Raw genomic sequence first — 20,107 nt, 5'->3', positions numbered from 1 at the left:
CAGCTCAGGAGGCTGCTAGCCAGAGCCCAATCTCAGATTCTCTTACTTGCTCAGGGGTTCATGTACCATCATGCCTAGCTCTGTACCAGGTACTGGGGAAACAGCTCTCTCTAGACCAGGGAGGACAACTCATGAACAGACAGGGACCACAGAATTTCCCAAGATCATGGCAAAGGTCTTTTTATGCAGGGTAGTAGAAGGGAGGGAGGCAGAGGGTCTATATAAGGAGAAGCATCGCTTTGGAGCTGACTTTTTTTTTTTTAAGATTTGTTTACTTATTTATTGTAGATGTGTATGTGTCTTCATGCACACCAGAAGATGGCATCAGATCCTATTACAGATGGTTGTGAGCCATCATGGGGTTGCTGGAAATTGAACTCAGGACCTCTGGAAGAGCAGCCAGTGCTCTTAACCTCTGAGCCATCTCTCCAGCCCCTTGAGCTGACTCTTAATGGCTGAGAAAGAGGAACCCATCATTCACTGATTCATCCACTAGGTTTTTATTAAGCATCTACTATAGGCCAGGGACTATTATGTGGTGGTGAATGTACCAGGATAAAAATCTCGGCTTTTATACACCCTACATTCTAGTAGAGGAGAGAAAGTCAATAAGCAAGATAAGCCAAGTATATACTAGATAATCCTAAAGAGGGGAGATTAAAGCAGTTAGGAACATGTGCTGGGCTATTTTGTTGATGATGTTTCTCATTGAGAAATAGAAACCTATATAGGAGGAACAGCTCTGCCTGAGACCACGGAGCCCTGGCTATCTAGGGATCTGGTCTAGAGTGTTTCAGCATGCGTATGGAGTCCATTTTCTCCTTCTACTTTTGGGTACTGGGAATCGAACTCAGGTCCTCACAGTCTTGGTGGCAAGCACCTTTTTCTCTGTTGAGCTCCTTTGCCAGCACTTGTTTTTATTTTTAAAGTATTTTCTTTCAAAGAGTTCCGCTAAAGGTTTCCTAACACTAAGTGTACCCACCTGAATAATCATTTCTGTGCCCAATTCAGTACCCGTTGTGTACGTTCACAATGTTACACAATACTTGGTGTAACCGGGTTATTCCAAATGTCACTCAGACCTTGTTGCCTTGTCACTGTTTATTGGACAGCTCTCAATCCCTCCTTCTTCTCCAGACCTCTGGCAACTATCCCTTTGTTTTTCAGAATCTGGCTCCCCTAAGACACCACTGAGAGGGCAGTTGCGTTGTGTTTGCCTTTCTGTGTCTGGTTCATTCCAGTTGGTATAATGGTCTCAGAGTTTATCCCTGCTGTAGCATGTGCCAGCATTTCTTTCCTTCTAGGGCTAAATAATATTCTAGTCTATGGGTAGACCACCTGTTGTTTGCCCATTCATCTGTCATGAACACTGGCATTGGGCAGGGAAGCCAGCTGGGCAGGGTGCTGTCTGGGCTCATCTGCCCCAGAGGATTCTAAGGGCCAACACCAGTTCCTCTGAGGGCTACAGCTTTGTATAGGCTACAAATTTGTGGAGACCGAGTGCCCCGTGAACAACAGATACAGGTGTGTGCCTTGCTGCGTGATGATAAGTAGGCTCTGTCTCCCACGTTCTCTTCTCTGTAGGGTATTAACCTATCTGGAGGCCAGCGCCAACGGGTGAGTTTGGCCCGAGCTGTTTATAGTGATGCCAACATTTTTTTGCTGGATGACCCACTGTCGGCTGTGGACTCTCATGTGGCGAAGCATATCTTCGACCAAGTGATTGGACCAGAAGGTGTGCTGGCAGGCAAGGTGAGGACACAGGAAGCTAGAAGCAAGGATGGGATCTGGTCCTGGAAGAGAACAGATGGAAGGCTAAATTTAGGGGATGGGGAAGACCTGGAGATGTAGGAACCCAAGAAGCATGGTATATGATCAGGGGGATTCCATAGGGACGCACACCCCAGAGATGCTGAGTAGGCTCTGGCTGAGGTGGTTTAAGTTGTGGATATGCCTGGCCTATGACTCCTCATGCTTACCCCATGGCTCTGTGTCAATGCTTGGGGTGTGCCCAAGGATGCTGTCTCTCAGAGCCTGCTGCCTTCTCCACAGACTCGGGTGCTGGTAACTCATGGCATCAGCTTCCTGCCCCAGACGGACTTTATCATTGTGCTTGCTGGTGGACAGGTGTCTGAGATGGGCCACTACTCGGCCCTCCTGCAGCATGATGGCTCCTTTGCCAACTTCCTCCGAAACTACGCACCAGATGAAGACCAGGAGGACCATGAAGGTGGCCAAAAATTACTACCCACCATCCCTGACCTTCCCAACCCTTATCCTCTCCCATCATCTCCATCATCTACCTCATCTGGGGTTTCCAAGTACCCCTAGACTGTCCTAGTGTGGTACTGGGGACCTTGTTCTGGGAAACTGGAGCCACACGTGTGACAGGTGAATGGGATGCTCTCAGATCTTACCTTCTGCCCTCCAACTGTAGGATACATTAGCAGCAAGGGCCTCAGAGTCTATTTTCCCATGTGTTAAAAGGACACACAAAGCCGGGCAGTGGTGGTACATGCCTTTAATTTGAGCACTTGGGAGGCAGAGACAGGTGGATTCTGAGTTCAAGGCCAGCCTGGTCTACAAACCGAGTTCCAGGACAGCCAGGGCTATACAGAGAAACCCTGTCTCGAAAAACAAAAAAAACAAAAAAACAAAAAACAAACAAATTAAAAAAAAAAAAAAAGGACACACAAGCTCACACCCAGAATATATACTGAAGCTGTCTGTCTTATGGTTGAATTATGTTGTAAGTGTATAAATACTTGGCAAAATCACTTATTTATCAACAAGAGTTGTTAAATAATTACTATGACCTGGAACTATTTTAGCTAGTGGACTAACAAAAAGCCTCTCTCATCACGAAGCCCCAAGGCAGTGTCTGAGCTCCCTAAAGGCATTGCTCCCCTTTGGATTGCCTAGGCAAAACGCCCTACCTCCACCCTCTGAGCCAGCTCTCAGGCCTTCTCTTGGTTCCTGACTAATGCTGTATATACAGCCAACCTGCATGAGCAGTCCCCAAGTGCCGTGCCCTTCGATAAACCAAGGACACACATCCTTTCCTTAATCCTGTGACTGGTGGTGCCCATGAGCTATCTATCAATGATTATTACTCTTTGACTATGCCTGCCTGAGGTCCTGCTGCCATCAAGAGAGTAGAATTTAAAGTCACCTAGACTCACTTCAGAGCCTAAGTTTTCAGGCTATTGAGCCCCCTTCTCTACGGTCGGCAAAGGAAAGGGTTTTTTTTTGCTTGTGTTTTTGTTTTTACTTATTGTTGTTTTGTTTTGTTTTGTTTTGTTTTGTTTGCATTGCCTAGACCCATTTCCTTCTAGCTAGTCTTTCAAACCCTCTCCTGCTCCCTGCTCGTCCATCCAGATCTCCCACCAGCACGGAGAACAGGCTCTCAAGGGCTGCTCAAAGGAGCAGATAACCTCTGGGCTTTTCCTTTCCTGCAGCAGCCTTGCAAAATGCAAATGAGGAGGTACTCCTGCTCGAAGACACACTCAGCACCCACACAGACCTGACAGACAATGAGCCAGCCATCTACGAGGTCCGCAAGCAGTTCATGAGGTAGATTCCCAAGAGTTCTCAAGTCCCCAGCAGGTGACATCAGGGCCCCCATGCACCGGCACGGAGGCCACAAGTGGACATTCTCTCCCTGTTACACATGTCCTGGGAGGGCGTCCGTAATCTCCTGCCTAGGTCTGACCGTTTGCCTCCACAGAGAGATGAGCTCCTTGTCTTCTGAAGGGGAGGTCCAGAACCGGACTATGCCCAAGAAACACACAAATTCATTGGAGAAGGAGGCGCTGGTGACAAAGACTAAGGAGACTGGCGCATTAATCAAAGAGGAGATAGCAGAGACAGGCAATGTAAGCAGGGTGGACATGGCCTGGGGTAGATGATTAGGTTCCCCGGGATCATGAAGATGGTGTGGCCACTCCTTACAGGTGAAGCTGAGTGTGTACTGGGATTATGCCAAGTCTATGGGACTCTGTACCACGCTATCTATCTGCCTCCTGTATGGTGGCCAAAGCGCAGCTGCTATCGGAGCCAATGTGTGGCTCAGCGCCTGGAGCAATGATGCGGAGGAACATGGCCAGCAGAACAAGACCTCCGTAAGGCTCGGTGTCTACGCCGCCCTAGGGATACTGCAAGGTGAACACATTGGGGTGCGCCTCCCTTCCTCTCCTCTGCCCACTCCCCAAGCCACAAAACCATACCCCTGTCTCAGAACCTCCATAACTCCACCGGGCCATCCCCTGTCTCCTTCTTCCCGTCTGTCCCAGCTTCCTCCCCTGGGGTGAGTGACTCGCTCTCTGTCTCTCCCAATCAGGGCTCCTGGTCATGCTGTCAGCTTTCACCATGGTGGTCGGCGCGATCCAGGCTGCCCGCCTGCTGCACGAAGCTCTGCTGCACAACAAGATTCGTTCCCCTCAGTCCTTCTTTGACACCACGCCCTCGGGCCGCATCCTCAACCGTTTCTCCAAGGACATATACGTCATCGACGAGGTTCTGGCCCCCACCATCCTCATGCTGTTGAATTCCTTCTTCACATCCATCTCCACCATCATGGTCATCGTGGCCAGCACGCCGCTCTTCATGGTGGTTGTCTTGCCCCTGGCTGTGCTCTATGGCTTTGTGCAGGTGTCAGCGTGGATGGGCGGGACGCTGGAGCCAGTGGGGCAGGGAATGTGGTGGTGGTGGTGGTGGTGGGGGGGCCAGGGAGTGTTGGGGGAGCCTCTGGTATGGGCCAGGCACTTTTGTAGGCTAGGTTGTCCCTGGATTGGATCAGGGACTGTAGTCAGTCCTTAAAATTCACTTAGCTAGTTTGAAAAATAGACTCTTAACATCTACTTCATAGGAATAATGTGAGGATGAAATGTGTGTTCAAAAACTGGCAGCCCTGGGGCTTTTTTCGATGGGGCTGTGCCTTACTTTATTTATTTATGTGTGGGATATGTGTGGAGGGGGGATGTGTATGCACATTCATATCTGTGTGCATGCATAAGTGTGTGTGTATTTGTGGAGGCCAGAGGTCAATGTCAGGTGTCTTCCTCAATCATATCCCACTTTATTTTCTGGGACAGAGTTCCATCTATCCAGCTAGGCTGAGTGCCCAGTGAGCTTCAAGGATCTACCTGTGCCAGCCTCCCCGGGACTGGGGTTATAGTGTGCACTACCATGCCTGAATTTTTATTGTGGGTGCTGGGGAATTCTTAATTTAGGTCTCCATGCTTGTGTGACATACACACTACTGAATGAGCTTTCTCTAGGTCTCCTATAGCTATCGGTATTATTTGAGTTAATCACTGTAAAAGGTTTGGGAGACCCTGTCCTTTGGATGCATACTACTAACATGTGTATGTGTCACCTGAGTTGCTCAGAGACAGCTTGTGCTTGCTGGGGTCTTTCTCTTGAGGAGGTGATTTGTACACCTTGAGGAGGAAGTACAGCCCCTGGGTAAAGAGTTCTCTGTATACCCATCCTGTGCGGGCCTGGCTGTCTTGGGACCCACAGAATACAGACTGGAGATAAAAATCCCACCATGGTTTTGTGGGATTAACCCTTAAACAACTAGTTTGGGTAAGAGGGACATTTTCAGGGGGAAAAAATAGAAAAATTTTCTTTGCAAAGTCATTTGAATATGATCATATGATCTAGGATCTTTAAGTAGAACAAGACATCTCACTGCCTTGGAGGTTAAACAAGATAGTATCACGGGCTGTAAAAGATGAGGAGACAGGAGGGCATAGGGAATCAGAGAGAGCTGCGTGGAAGAGGTGGCCTGGCTGACTGGGCAAAGTTGATCAGAGGGGAAGTGAATAATGTCTGTCTGGAATCTGTTCTCCAAGAAAGTGTAGGAAGCTCGAGCGAGGCTTGTGGGAAGAGCAGGGCCAGGAGGAGGAAGCACAGGAGACTGGAGGACATGCAGGGCTGAGTTGGGCTGGATGACATTCCTGACTGGAGTTCTCTTCCTATCCCTGGCCAGCGCTTCTATGTGGCCACATCACGGCAGCTCAAGCGGCTGGAATCCATCAGCCGCTCACCCATCTTCTCCCACTTTTCGGAGACAGTAACGGGCACCAGTGTCATTCGGGCCTATGGCCGAATCCAAGACTTCAAGGTCCTCAGTGATACTAAGGTGGACAACAACCAGAAAAGCAGTTATCCCTACATTGCCTCCAATCGGTCAGGAGCCCCCCTTTCCTCTACAGGTGCCCACGGGCGCTCTTTGGTTCTGGGCGGGCTCTGGCACTCCCTGTCCTTGTTCATTTCCTCCCTCTTGGTCCCTACAGATGGCTGGGGGTCCACGTGGAGTTTGTGGGGAACTGCGTGGTGCTCTTTGCCGCACTGTTTGCAGTGATCGGGAGAAACAGCTTGAATCCAGGGCTTGTGGGTCTTTCTGTGTCCTATGCCTTACAGGTAAGGCAGGGCCTGGAACTCTAGGCAGGGCTACCACTGAGGCAGAGGCTAACCAGCATTGGCTGAGTATCCTCCTCTGCTCTACAGGGGGATCAGCCCAGCTGGGTTCTCAAAGTCCTGGACCTCTCAGCCAGGCAGTGCTAGCAAGGGAGTGTGATACAGGCTGGGGAGGTTTTCCTGGCAGGAAAAAGAAAGGGTGGCGAGAGGCAAGGGGATGTAGTTCATTGGTAGAACATTTGCCTAGCATGTGCAAGGCCCTAGGTTCAAACCCAAGTACAAAAAGGAAGGAAGGAAGGAAGGGAGGGAGGGAGGGAGGGAGGGAGGGAGGGAGGGAGGGAGGGAGGGAGAGAAGGGAGGAGGGAATAAGGGAGAGAGGGAGGGAAAGTACCCAGACCTTTAAGGAATTTCCCTGTCTGAGATCTTGAAGAAATGATCTTGGAGCATGGTCCAAACAGAACTGTCATGTCTGGATGAGATGTGGGTCAACCTGACTGGGGTGTGGACAGAGGATGGGTGTGGCCAGACTACATGATGTGGTGTATGCCTTCAGGGAAGCTATAGCCAGTTCTTTATGTCCTTGCCCTCTTCACTAAAGAAGCAACCAACTGCAGACAGAACTCTGCCACCCCAGAAGGCTGGGAATGATAGTGCATGCCTGGAATCCCGGTACTGGGGAAGAAGCTGAGGCAGGAGGATTACTGTGAATTCAGTGCCAATTTGGCCCACAGAGTGAGACCCTTTCTCAAAACAAAACAAAAACCCCTCCCAAAACAATCTGGAAAAAAAAATTCCAAAAGCTTCTTTAAAAAAAAAAAAAAAACCAAAAAAACAAAACCACAAAAACAGAATACAAACAAAAACCAAGATGACTTCACTGTGCCTCTGAACATATATGCAAAGGAGGTGACAGGAAGGCACCTTAAAAGGGCATTTACAGCATCAGGAGGCTGTGAGTGGCTCTCATGTGAATCATAAGCAATTTTATGTGAAGGACTGAGACATACGTGGATTTAGGTATATTCCAGGGTCCCAGAACCAATACCCTGTGGATGTGGAGGAATAAGGGATGACGATAAGCAGATCAGGTGACCGGAGCCTGGAATTGGAGGTCACCCTGACACCAGCCTGTATGGTCAAAGAGTTATACAACCTGCAAATGGGATTTTTGTAAAGCAAATCACATCGTCGAGGTCTCAGGTGGCTCGGATCTAAATGCATTGGTAAACAGAACTGAAACTGACAGGCCCTTCTGCTCAAACCTTACTGTGCGTGTGACTCATCTGGAGATCTTGTTAAAATGTTCATTCTTGTTCAAGAGGTTCAGTTCTGAGCCCCAGTTTGAATTCCGCATTTCTGTCAAAGTTTCTTGGTAACACAGGACAGTCCTTGGACTGGCCACACTGACATATTCTGGGAGCATGTTCGGAATGAAGAGTCTCAGAGCTACTGACTCACACACTGCGTTTTGACAGGATGCTCGGAGAAGACTAATACATATTAACGTTTGAGAAGCACAGAGAGAGACTGTCCTCCACCAAGTCTGCATTGTCACCGCCTGAGGCACAGTCGTGATTAGACACCCAGTCAGCATACACTCGTAGGTCTTAGATGGAATGGGATTCCACTGATCAAGAAATAAAGTCACGAGCAGGGTATGGTGTCCCAGCATTCGGAAGGTAGAGACAGACACATTCTTGATTTTGAGGACAGCCTGGTCTACAGAGTAAATTCCAGGACAGCCAGGGCTACACAGAGAAATCCTGTCTCAAAAAACCAAAAACAGAAGGAAAATGGAAGGGAAGAAAAAAGAGAAAAAGCCAGTGCTGGGCTCCTCCCATAACACAGTTCCTCTGTTCAGGTGACCATGGCTTTGAATTGGATGATACGAATGATATCCGACTTGGAGTCTAATATCATAGCTGTGGAGAGAGTCAAGGAGTACTCTAAGACCAAGACTGAGGTGAGTTCCAAGAGGAGCCCTGCAGCAGAGTACCTGGTTGACCGGAGGAAGGATGCTTGGTGACCTGTAATCACTGTATTTCAAGGCTAGCTGTTTAAGGGGCATCCATCCATCCATCCATCCATCTCACAGAGTATCAGGCTGTGGTTGGTGTTAGGTGTAGAGGGCTCAGAGTTGAGCAAGAGATTCTGAGCCAGGGATAGGCACAAGGCATATAGATGCAAGGCTCTGGGGCTATGTACAGGGCAGCTAGGGGAGGTGGTTCGGCTGTGATATCCCAGAGTAAGTGACAATCAGAGGATGTGCAAGTTTTGACAGATGAGGCGAAGTAGGGGTGGGGCTGGGAAAGAGGAGTATTCCAGCCAAAGAGGCCAGCCAAAGAAACAGAGGCAGGGTAGTGAGTCCTGTTCTAGGGAAAAAGAATTGTTCTCTCCTAGGTAGGTATAGATTTTTCTCCAAAGAGGTCATAGTTCAGACCTTTTCAGGCCCAGAAGCTGCACCATCCCTAAGCTCTGAGTGTCAAGTGGCCCAATTTTTGACCCCCGATTGTGTGGTTCACGCTCACTCACAGTAGTCTGCCTTGTATGAGACTCCAGTGCTCTGATCTCCCTTTGTTTCCCATCAGCTCCATCCTTTTCACTTTCTGTAGGCTAGATTGTATCTAAGCTCCACCAGGAGATGCTTTCAACCCATTCCCACCCTTGCTACAGAACCCCACCTCACCTGAGCCTACCAGTCCACATCACACCTGCACAGGGCAGCTAACATGTAACTGGTGAACAAAATCACCATTGTTCCTTCAAGTTCCTAACCAACCTCTTCCTGTGTTATCCCTGCTTCACCCCCCAAGGACTATATGCTCCTATTTTCTTTCTTTCCTTCTTTCTTTCTTTCTTTCTTTCTTTCTTTCTTTCTTTCTTTCTTTCTTTCTTTCTTTCTTTCTCTCTCTCTCTCTCTCCCTCCCTCCCTCCCTCTCTCTCTCTCTCTCTCTCTTTCTTTCTTTCAAGATTTATTTTATGTATATGAGTACACTGTCACTGTCTTCAGACACACCAGAAGAGGCATCAGATCCCATTACAGATGGTTGTGAGCCACCATGTGGTTGCTGGGAATTGAACTCTCGAAGAGTAGTCAGTGAGCCATCTCTCCAACCCCATGAATTCATTTATAGCTGTGATCTACACATGTTCTACCCCCTTCTTATCCCAGATCTTGCCTGCTGCAGCCTGCTTTCTAGGAAAACAACTCGCTCATACCCTACCTGCCTCCAGTCTAAGAGACCTTGGCGCTCTTTCAAGAACCCTTATTCTGATTCAACATCAGCTACATCCAAATGAAACCACACACTCTTCCACTTGGGATCGTCCATGATCCAGGACCTGGGTCTGTTGGTAGACCTTTACTGACACCCACCCACCCACCCCCATTTCTAACCAGGCCTCCATGATAGCTTTACCTTCCCCCAGCATACACCTGATTCCTGAGATATCCATGTCTCTGTCCTGTGTATGCACACAACTAGTTGCTTTATTCCAAATGCGGCTGCTCTCAGTCCTGATGTCCATTTCTGCCTTTAGCATCTCCTGGAGGGAGCTATCTGCATGAGCTGCTGTTGTTGGTTCTGCTGTTCCCTATTCCCTCCCCCTTTCTCCCCTCCCCCTCCTTTCACCTCCCTCTCCCTTCCCCACTCTCCTTTCTTTCTTCCTTCCCCTCTTTCCTTCTACTCTCTTCTCTCCCTTCCCCATCCCCTCCCACTATCTCCTCTCTCTTCTCCTCTTCCTCTTTTTCTTCTTTCCCAGTGCTGGCACAGGAACCCAGGACCCCACAGATGCCAGGCAAGCATTCTGCCACTAAGCTACATCTCTAGCCCTTGGATTTTTGGAGACAGTCTTGCTATTTAGCGCAGTCACAATCCTACTCCCGTCTCCTGGGGATTGTCATTCCAGGTGTGTGCCACTGTGCCCAGATCCCTCTGTAGCTTTCATTGCCTACTGTCTGGCTTCCCTGTCCGGAAGCAAGGTTGGCTCCTTGGGTGTACAGCCTGAGCTGCGCTCACACAGGTTCCCATTCTTGGAAGGGCCCCACACACACCAAGCCCTGTGTTCTATCCCTAACACTAAATAACCCTGGTGTGTTGCCTCAAGGCTATCATCCTGGCACTTGGGAGGTAACAGAGTACCTGTCCCTGCCTGCAGATCACAAACAGCAAAAGCTATTCCTGTTAGTCATGTTTGTGCTTCCTCCAGATAGCCACCTGCCTCGTTCCTCAACTCTTCAGGTTACCTCTAGCATATCTGAATAATGCATAGAATAGCAACCTCAAATTCTTCTGGGCCCAAGAGCTCACTTGTTTCACTATAGACTTGCTTATGTGTAGGTCAAATATGCAGGCTGGAACGAAAGCCTTCCAGAGCAAGAGTGCTGTCTCACTGGTGACACTTAGGAATAAAGAAAAATAAATATGACAAAAGGAGGGGCTAATGCAGGCAGGGAGAGACCCTCAGACCGGCAGGGGCAGGACTGCCTGATTTTGGAGAAGCACTTGAGGGAGTGACATCAAAGGGTGTGGCCCAGTGACAACATGCTTGCCTGGCACATGGAGACCCTGTGAAAAAAAGTCAAAGGATGTAATGATTCACTGAACCACAGGGTGCCAGGTCTCCCCCCAAGGGACCATGGTGGGCGAGGGTTGAATGTGTCTTGAAAGAGGTGAGGCTGAACAGTACGGGAGGGCTTGGATGCTATCACCTGGATGAGAACAGAAGAATCCAATCGTCTCCCTCTAGGCCCCCTGGGTGGTGGAGAGCAACCGCGCCCCGGAAGGCTGGCCCACGCGAGGAATGGTGGAGTTCCGGAACTATTCAGTGCGGTACCGGCCTGGCCTCGAGTTGGTGCTGAAGAACGTGACTGTTCATGTGCAGGGTGGGGAGAAGGTACTTGTGCCTGGGGACACTGCCACAGCCCTTGTTGGGAGGACCGGGATATATATTGGCTACTGATGGAAACCTGGAAGTGCCACTGACAGCCCTTCCCATGCCCCACCCATGCCCCACAGGTAGGCATTGTGGGCCGCACTGGGGCTGGCAAATCTTCCATGACTCTTTGCCTGTTCCGAATCCTGGAGGCCGCAGAGGGTGAGATCGTCATTGATGGGCTCAACGTGGCACACATTGGCCTCCACGACCTGCGCTCTCAGCTCACCATCATCCCTCAGGTAGAAGCCTGCTGAGCCCGGTGTGTCCCTGTGTCATCCGTGGTGTTGTGTCCCTGTCTGTCCATCTCGTCCCCACGTGCCCTCCCACCCCAACCCCAACCCCTCCGCCAACTCCCTCTGTCCTGTCCTCAGTCCTGCCCCTCCCCCCCTCCCCAAACAAACAAAAAACTTAAGGAACTTGGGACCTGGTTGGGAGAGGCCTCCGCAGCAGGGAGCAGCACGGAGCACAGACAACTTAAAACCTCCCAGGCATAAATTTGGAAGGGCAGACACCTTGGCCAGTCAGGATTGCGCTTGGGCTCCTGGGCTAGCAACTGAGAAGGGCCACAGGCTCCTCCCAAGCACAGCAACGCTAAGGTGTCCTGTCTTTCTCTCCCAGTTGCCCAGTTCCAAACAGTACATCCTTTTCTGGCTCCTTGGTGTGGGTTTTTTTTTTTTTTTTTTTTTTCTGCTGAATAGACACTTCAGATAGATTAATGGCACTGGTTCCTGCTTCAGCAGGGGACTTAGCAACTGGCCAAGCTGAGGTTTATCACTCCCCCACAGACAGTTTTTTATCACCCTGGTAAAGTCCTCCTTCTGGTGAACGGAGGACAGAGCTGAGAGCCACTGCTTCAGTTGCTTTTCATCTTCACGCTCCTGGGACTCCTCAGAGGCTCTAAGCTCTGTCTCTCTCTGATCTTCTTATGTCTCCAGGACCCCATCCTGTTCTCGGGCACCCTGCGTATGAACTTAGATCCCTTTGGCCGATACTCGGAGGAGGACATCTGGAGGGCCCTGGAGCTATCCCACCTGAACACGTTCGTGAGCAGCCAGCCAGCAGGCCTGGATTTCCAGTGCGCTGAGGGTGGGGATAATCTCAGGTACGCATGGGAGTGGACATGTCACACATGCTGCCCCACACTAGGGACCCCGTGGATGCTGGAGAGAAACCAGATGACCACTGATCCATACGGCATGCACCTCAGCCAAACTTGCACAGGGGGGTTGTTTTGTATAAAACATATTCTCACAAGCCTCACTTTGTAGTTTAGGAAACAAACTCAGAGACATCAGGGGGTTAGCTTAAGTTGCACAGCTGAAAGAAGGTATGCCTAGGATTTGAACCAGCTCTGGCTCTCATCTAATTTGACCCCAGTGACATTCAGACAAAACAAATCCCACCCTTGCTGGAATCTTCTGGGCTCCAGGGTCCTGTACCCTTGGAGTAAGTGAGAGGAAGGTCGTGCTGTTCTAGAAAGATAAAGCTATCTGCCAGGATGGAGGCAGCCAGCTCAGGAATATACAAAGTGGGCACCCTCTGCATTTCCTGTGATCCACTACCCCACCCTCAGGTTCCATGGCCCTGTGTGTTCCTCAGAGCTGTGTGTTCCAGGAATTGGTAGTCTGTTCTTACTGAGTTTAAAGTCTCAAGATACCTAGGTTTTCTTTTGTATTTTGTTTGAGTTTCTTCATTTCTGGTGCTAGATTCACAACTCCTTGGCAAGCTCTTTACTGCTAAGCCATATTTCTAGCTCTTGCTGTGTGATTTGGGGCAAGTTGCTTAGCCATTCTGTCTCTTTTACGTTCAGTATAAGATAGGGATGATAATAATCTATGTCTACTCGCATTGCACTCCCTGGTAAGAAGATGAGGACTGGAGAGATGGCTCAGCAGTGAAGAACACTATCTTCTCTTCCAGAGGACCCAGGTTCAATTCCCAAGGCTACACAGCAGCTGGCAATTGGCTGTAACTCCTATTCCTGGGAATCTACCCTCCTCTTCTGGCTTTAGTGGGCACTGCACACATGCAGGCAAAATACCTATATAAGTAAAGTAATAAATAACATAAATATGGGCTGGAGAGATGGCTTAGTGGTTAAGAGCTCTGGCTGCTCTTCCAGAGGTCCTGAGCTCAATTCCCAGCTACCACATGGTGGCTCTCAACCATCTGATGCCCTCTTCTGGTGTGTCTGAAGACAGCTACGGTGTACTCATATACATGAAATAAATTTTTAAAGTCTTTTAAAAAATAATAACATAAATATATAATGCAAGCCATATATATGTGTTTGTGTATGTGTGTGTGTATATATATATATATATACAGTAACCACATTAATAGGCAGCACAGTTGTCTTAGTTACAATTTCCATTGCTGTGAAGAGACAACAACTCTTATAAAGGCAAACATTTAGTTGGGGCTGGCTTACAGTTTCAGAGGCTTAGCCCATTGTCACATAGCAGGAAGCACAGCAGAGTGCAGACCAGCATGGTGGTGGAGGAGCCGAGAGTTCTACATCTTGATCCACAGGCAGCCAGAAGGAAGACTGTCCTCTACACTGGACATGGTTTAAGCATTTATAATCTCAAATTCTGCCCCAATAGTGACTCACTTACTCTAAGGCCACACCTCCTAACAGTGCCCCTCCCTATGGGCCGACCATTCAAACACATGAATCCGTGGGGGCCATACTTACTCAAACCACCACAGTGGTCATTACCTCTTCTCAAAAGAGGCACGGGCTGATGACACAGCTCAGTGGGGAAAGGTGCTTATCACACAAACCTGTGACCAGAGAAGGAGAGAATTGACTCTACAGAGTTGTCCTCTGACCTCCACACCTGCTTACACACAGCTTATATATAGCAAATACACACACACACACACACACACACACACTAGTTATGCTGATGATAGCAAGAGAGGCAAACAGACAAGAATACACTGGTGCGTTGATTAACTAACTTGGGCTGGCTCAGTGGTTAAGAACACTCCTGCTCTTTCAGAGGCTCAGAGTCTGTTCTCAGCCCTCACATCAGATGGTTCATCACTGCCTGAGAATCCAGCTTCAAGGGACCAGTGCCCTCTTCTGGCCTCCACAGGAGCTCATAGACACACACACACACACACACACAAATGCATCTTTTAAAAATTTAATTTGCTTACCTTATTTTTTTGAGACAGTTTCACAATGTAGTTCAGACTAGCCTAGAACTCAGAATTCTAGGATGCACCACCATACCCAGTAGAATAAATATTTTTTTAAATCTTAAGTATTTATTTAGTGACAGTTATGTGTAGGATGACTTACAGAAGCCGGTTCTCGCCTTCTAAGATGTGGGCTATGGGGATCAAATTCAGACCATCAGTCCCAGTGGCAAACACCTTTATCCACTGAACCATCTGACTCAGCGGCTCTCAACCTTCCCAACGCTACCACCCTTTAATACAGTTCCTCATATTGCGGTGACTCCCCCAATCTTTTTATTGCTACTTCATAAACACTTGTTATTATAAATCATAATGTAAATACCTGATATGAAGGATAACTGATATGTGACCCCCCCCAAAGGGGTTGCAACTCACAGGTTGAAAACCACTGACCTAACTAAACAGGCCCTGGAATCAATTCTAACAGCACATTTTATTTAGGCTAATGTATCTAAACTAACATTCACTGTGCCATCAGTATAAAAGCTATTAGGTGATATGAGCTTATTATTCCAGACCTTGGGAGGCTGAAACAGGGAAACGACTTTGAACTTAAAGCTAACCTGGGCTACATGATGCGTCCTTGTCTCAAAACAAAACAAAACAAAACAGGAAGTTGTTGTGGGTATTTTGCATTTTGCATTTTTTCAGTTTAGTATCCTGTATTTTCTGTTTTCTTTTTTTGTTTTGTTATTGTTGTTTTTGTTTCTATTTTGAGATAAGATCTCTCTATGTAAGTAGCCCTGGCTGTCCTAGAATTTGCTATGTAGACCAGGCTGGACTAAAACTCAGAGAGATCTTACCTCTGTCTCTCTGTCTCTGTCTCTCTGTCTCTCTCTCTCTGTCTCTCTCCCTCTCCCTCCCTCCCTCCCCCCCTCTCCCCCTCTCCCCCCTCTCCATCCCTCCCTCCCTGCCTCTGCCTCCTAAGATGAGATACCACACCTGGTTGTATTTTCCACTTTCAGCACAGCATTGTCCAGAGTAGCTAAAATTCAAGTCTGAAAGAGCCAGCTGTGGCCAGTCAGTGGCTCCACTTTGAAGGAAGCAGTCTTGGGTCTTTTCTGCATTTAGCCTACATATGCTCCTGTGAAGTGTCACCAAGTTCCCTCCTCTTTCTGCCCTCTCTCCTTTTCTTACTTTTTCCTTTTGGTGCTGGGGTCGAACCCAAGACCTTGCACACGCTCAGAAACACTCTACCGTGACCTACATTCCTAACCCTTTTTTTCCCCATCTTTATATGCAGCACATACTCATGTTTCAAAACTTGAAATAAACAAACAAAAGGTCACGCCTGACCGGTGCTTAATGTTTGCAGTATTCAAAGTACTGTGGCCTTCACCATCTCATTTAATCTTTACTGTTGCCCCATGGACCGGAAATAGAAATGGAATTACTTGCCCAAAATTGCATGGGCAGCCAGAGACAGGGCAAGGGACTCAGGGAAGTGTGAGACTTTTGTCCCCAATTACTGTCCTTGCTTCATCACAAGGCTCTCTCCAACCGAAAACATGTGGTTCGGGTCTGATGACACACACCTGTAGTCCCAACTAGTTGCCCTAAGAGAATTCAAAGTTCAAGGCCAGCCTTGGCTGGAGATGTAGCTCTTGCTGAGTGAATGTGAGGTCTGGGTTCAATCCCCAGTACAGCGCCTTCTCTCCTGCTCCAAAAGGTCTGTAAGGGTAAAGGTGTACCTTTTACTGGCTTTTACTTACATAAGCACACAGGGATATGGCTGATGGCAAGGAGGGGCTCTTCAATCCCGGTCTCTAGAGCTCTTGGCTGTCTGCTGGTCCCCAGCACTTCCCCAGAGTGTCTGTAGCCCTTTATACCAGGATCAGAGATGAAATGGTCCCTCCTTCTCCCTCAGTGAGATTGCGGTCACTTTAAGTATAACCTGTATTCTCTGCCAGGTCCACCATTAATCAGCCCTGAGTTCTATCTGGCAGCTCATTCTGCTGCCAAAACCTTCATTAGTTGCGGGAAGAGGCCAGGGAGGGAGGCTGGTCTTTACTCTGGCTGTGACTCACCCCTCTGGGAAGGGTTGAGGTATTTGTCCTTGTGTGTGTGTGTGTGTGGGGGGGGAATGCTATAGCCTCTGGTTGGGAACACAGCCTTGCTTTGCTTACTGGTTCTGGCTTTCAAGGCCAGAGGTTGAAGATAAGGATCAGCTCTCCTGGGTCGAAGTGAACAAAGATGGGGAGTCCCCAGGTTCTTCCCTTACACATCTCCCAAATAGAGCCCGAGGTCTCTATTCCCTGTGCGGGTAGGGGATGGCCGTCAGATGGTGTAATTGCAGTTTTAGCAAGAGGGCATGAATGGCTTGTATGTATCCAGGAAGAGCAATCCCAATATATTCTTACTAAAGTGTGATTGGCTGATACTGTGCACTGAAGGCACACAGTGGTACTAGCTGCAGAGTAGTCAGGAAGGAAGCACAGGAAGAAGAGACCTGAGAATATTTACAATGGAGCCGGCACAGTAGTGTTTGGCTCTGGCTCTAGCCTTCCAGGTGCCTCATTGTGGTACAAGCCCTTGCCCCTGTTCCTGGAGAACTGTGGCAGAACCAGGAAAGATTGACAACCAGTCCCGGGCTGCTGAGAAGGGGTGGAGACAGACATGTAAAGAAGGGTAGTCTGGAAGATAGCCTGGGCACCTAGCTGAAAACTCCTGCCTTCTTTCTCAGTGTTGGCCAGAGGCAGCTTGTATGCCTAGCCCGAGCCCTGCTCCGGAAGAGCCGAGTCCTGGTTTTAGACGAGGCCACTGCTGCCATTGACTTGGAGACGGATGACCTCATCCAGGGCACCATCCGTACCCAGTTTGAAGACTGCACCGTACTGACCATCGCCCACCGGCTCAACACAATCATGGACTACAACAGGTGAGCCCCAGAAGAGGTGGGAGGGGATCAGCAGCTGTCACCTGGGAGTCAGGAAGAGGCAGGGCCATTGAAAGTATCTGGGTGTGAAGCTCTTGGAATTGGCAATGGTATGGGGCGATAGAGCGGAATTCCCAAGCTTCGAGTACAGTGTAGAATAGAACAGGGCTAACTGGGTACATTGACACATGCAAAGAAAGACACAAGGTCCTTTGGGAATGACTAATATGTGACAAAAGGTACACCAGGCTTCCTAGACATCGGAAACTGCAGAGACCACCACAAAGGAGCCAGGGCTCCTTATTGTTGATGGGTAAGGGGAAGGGAATGTCCCCTCACGTCACTTCCAAGGTTGATGAGGGAGTGTTCGCATGTCCATCACATCGTCTGCCCCGTGTACCTCACTACTACCACCTGGGCCAGGGAAGTACACCAGTCACACCCCATAAAGCTGCTTGGGAGGTACATGACAGATTTCTGAGTCCCATCCTTGGTGAATAGACCCTAACAGTGCTGGAAAGAACTGATGCTTGTAGGGGAGGCTTTGTGTCTGAGCCAGAGCACTGAGCCCCTGTTTGCTGTGTGACTATAGGCAACTTGCAAGGCTTTTCTGGGCCTGCTTCAGATCTCTCAGAACGGCTGTTAAAGGGTCAATGAAATAATGGTTAAACCAAAGGTCATGCTGAGAGATGTCACTTTGCTCCCTAGCCCTCTTAAAGCCCATTTATTGTGAGTCTCCCTAGCACTTGTTCCTCCAAGGATTGCCCTCAGAATCTCTTGGCTTCCTTGGGCAGGGTGATGGGTCAACTGAAGTTTGCATGCTCTCTCAGAAGTGTCCTCATGCAGCCAGGAGGATCTTCCAGGGTGCGTGTGCGCGTCTGATGCATCCCTGTGTCTGACCCATCCCTTCTCCATGTCTACCCTCCATTCCCATTCAGAATCCCACTGAAAGCCGAGTTTAAGTAGCTGGAAATGCTGGCTTCACACCTGGAGGCTGGACTCGTTCCCCAGCAGCCCTTGGATGGGAGGCTTGGGCCCCCATCACGTGTGTGTGTGTGTGGTGGGGGGAGTTAGGAGTTCACACCTTCTAAAAGAGCAGACAGAAATTATGAGTCAGGTTACAGAGTGAGTATTTAGAGCTCACGGGAAGGAAGGAAGCAGGGGTCCCTGTGTGCAGGCAGAGGAGTCTACACAAGGTAACAGGACCCTCTCTGCTAAGAAAGTGCCAGCTAGACCTAAAGGATAAGAAAGGAGTGAGAGGGGAATGAGGAAGGGAGGGGCCTGCATACCTCAGAACTTGAGGCAGCACAGCCCCAAGGCAGGGAGCACTGAGGCTGGAGGAGGGCAGAGTCAGAGAGAGGAGTAGGCCCCAAAAGCTGAGTGGAAGAGCATACAGATTCAGTTGGTCTTCATGTTAAGGGCCAGGAGAAGCCACTAGAGACTGAGTTTGGATAACACAGCCTCCTGGGCAAATTTAGACAGTGGTCAGGAGGTAATGGTCACTCCTGCCCAGCACACAGATTTTGCAGCCTGGCAGGTGAGGTTCTGAAAGAAACCTTCCTGTCTCACAAAAGGGTCTTTCTCCAGGCTTTGGGGGGGGGGGGCTCCCACCTTACCCTAGTGCAGCTGCCTATGGGTCTTATGCCAGGTGCATCCTGTGTGTGGTTGCTAGGAGACTCTAACTCCAGGCTCAGTCTTGCCTGGGTGGGGCAGTTAATCCATGCAGCAGCAGCAGCCCAAGTCCCAGATTACAGCGTTGGCTTTGCTGCAGCCCAGTTTCCTGCCGAGTGCCTTTGTGAGCTGGCACAGAGCAGATGGACGGACACAGGAGTCAGCGTGCAGGTCCATGGCTCCCTGCACACAGCCTGCTGAAGAAGCCCTGCGACCCCAGCAAATGGAAAGGCTCATTAGGGAAGGCTTTCCAAGCCCAGACTGGCAGAGATGAATAGGACTTGGTGTTTGATCCCAGAAATCAGCTTCATGAACTGAGCTAACAAAATCTCGAAAATAACCACCAGCCTTGCAAGTGTGCATGTGTGGCCTATCAGTTGGGCTGAGGAGGTTGACTGAAATAGGTGGGCTGCCATGTCACTGCAGAGTCTGAGGCAGCACTCAAAGGGCAGGGCAGGCCTCCAGGACTGGGAGGCTTAACTACTTTTTCTTTTTCTGGCTAGGGTCCTGGTCTTGGACAAAGGAGTAGTAGCTGAATTTGATTCTCCAGTCAACCTCATTGCGGCCGGAGGCATCTTCTATGGGATGGCCAAGGATGCGGGACTTGCCTAGATGATGCATTCCAAGGGTTTCTTCCTTGTCAGATGGACTCGATGGCCATGAGTGGGGACATTTAGAGTTTTTTTTAATTCTGCAAATTGTCTCACAGTGGAATGAGGAAATGAGTTAGAGATCACAGCCAGTTCAAAGCCACGCTCTGACCAGTGCCTGGGTCTCCTGGTCTAGTCCACCATGATTCCTGTACTGCAGTTTTTAAGAGACCTTGCTCCTGCCTCTACATATGCATATTTTCCAATTTTTTTTTTTTAAATGAGCCTTTCTCCTCCTGGACCAGGGACTGCTAGGTCAGTCTGTCCCGGGAACAGAGACCCTGTACTGGTGCTGTCTGAGTCCACTGATGAAATAAAGCTGTAGTCAACAGCA

General features: G+C 49.2%; 1 protein-coding gene and 1 long non-coding RNA gene across 6 annotated transcripts in view; one reads left to right on the top strand and one right to left on the bottom strand.

The window, feature by feature from the left end:
- The window catches only part of Abcc3 (ATP-binding cassette, sub-family C (CFTR/MRP), member 3), a 49,723-nt gene extending 29,616 nt beyond the window's left edge, over positions 1–20,107 (top strand). The window contains exons 18-31 of one of the 4 annotated variants that reach the window (XR_879762.3): positions 1,585–1,752; positions 2,053–2,230; positions 3,459–3,573; positions 3,728–3,875; positions 3,954–4,161; positions 4,340–4,650; positions 5,996–6,221; positions 6,303–6,429; positions 8,288–8,389; positions 11,176–11,322; positions 11,445–11,603; positions 12,300–12,466; positions 17,261–17,455; positions 19,627–20,107. Coding sequence is in view for 3 of the 4 variants with exons in the window: in NM_001363187.1 (NP_001350116.1) it covers positions 1,585–1,752; positions 2,053–2,230; positions 3,459–3,573; positions 3,728–3,875; positions 3,954–4,161; positions 4,340–4,650; positions 5,996–6,195; positions 6,303–6,429; positions 8,288–8,389; positions 11,176–11,322; positions 11,445–11,603; positions 12,300–12,466; positions 17,261–17,455; positions 19,627–19,735 (2,334 nt within the window). In the remaining variant the exon portion in view is untranslated. The remainder of the gene's footprint in view (positions 1–1,584; positions 1,753–2,052; positions 2,231–3,458; positions 3,574–3,727; positions 3,876–3,953; positions 4,162–4,339; positions 4,651–5,995; positions 6,222–6,302; positions 6,430–8,287; positions 8,390–11,175; positions 11,323–11,444; positions 11,604–12,299; positions 12,467–17,260; positions 17,456–19,626) is intronic. The other 3 variants (NM_001363189.1, NM_029600.4, NM_001363187.1) reach the window with 3 other exon arrangements.
- Positions 1,087–11,196, bottom strand: Gm51871 (predicted gene, 51871). Of its 2 annotated transcripts, none has more exons than NR_168574.1 (2): positions 11,138–11,196; positions 1,087–1,793 (listed from the first exon to the last, which is right to left on the bottom strand). It is a non-coding gene; the product is annotated as a predicted gene, 51871 (long non-coding RNA). The 2 variants fall into 2 exon arrangements; NR_168575.1 differs by lacking the exon at positions 1,087–1,793 and adding an exon at positions 5,641–6,143.

Source organism: Mus musculus, chromosome 11 (assembly GCF_000001635.26).
Source record: "Mus musculus strain C57BL/6J chromosome 11, GRCm38.p6 C57BL/6J".
Lineage (NCBI taxonomy): Eukaryota > Metazoa > Chordata > Mammalia > Rodentia > Muridae > Mus > Mus musculus.
Note: the sequence above shows the minus strand (reverse complement) of the source record. Positions and strands in the feature narration are given on the sequence as shown.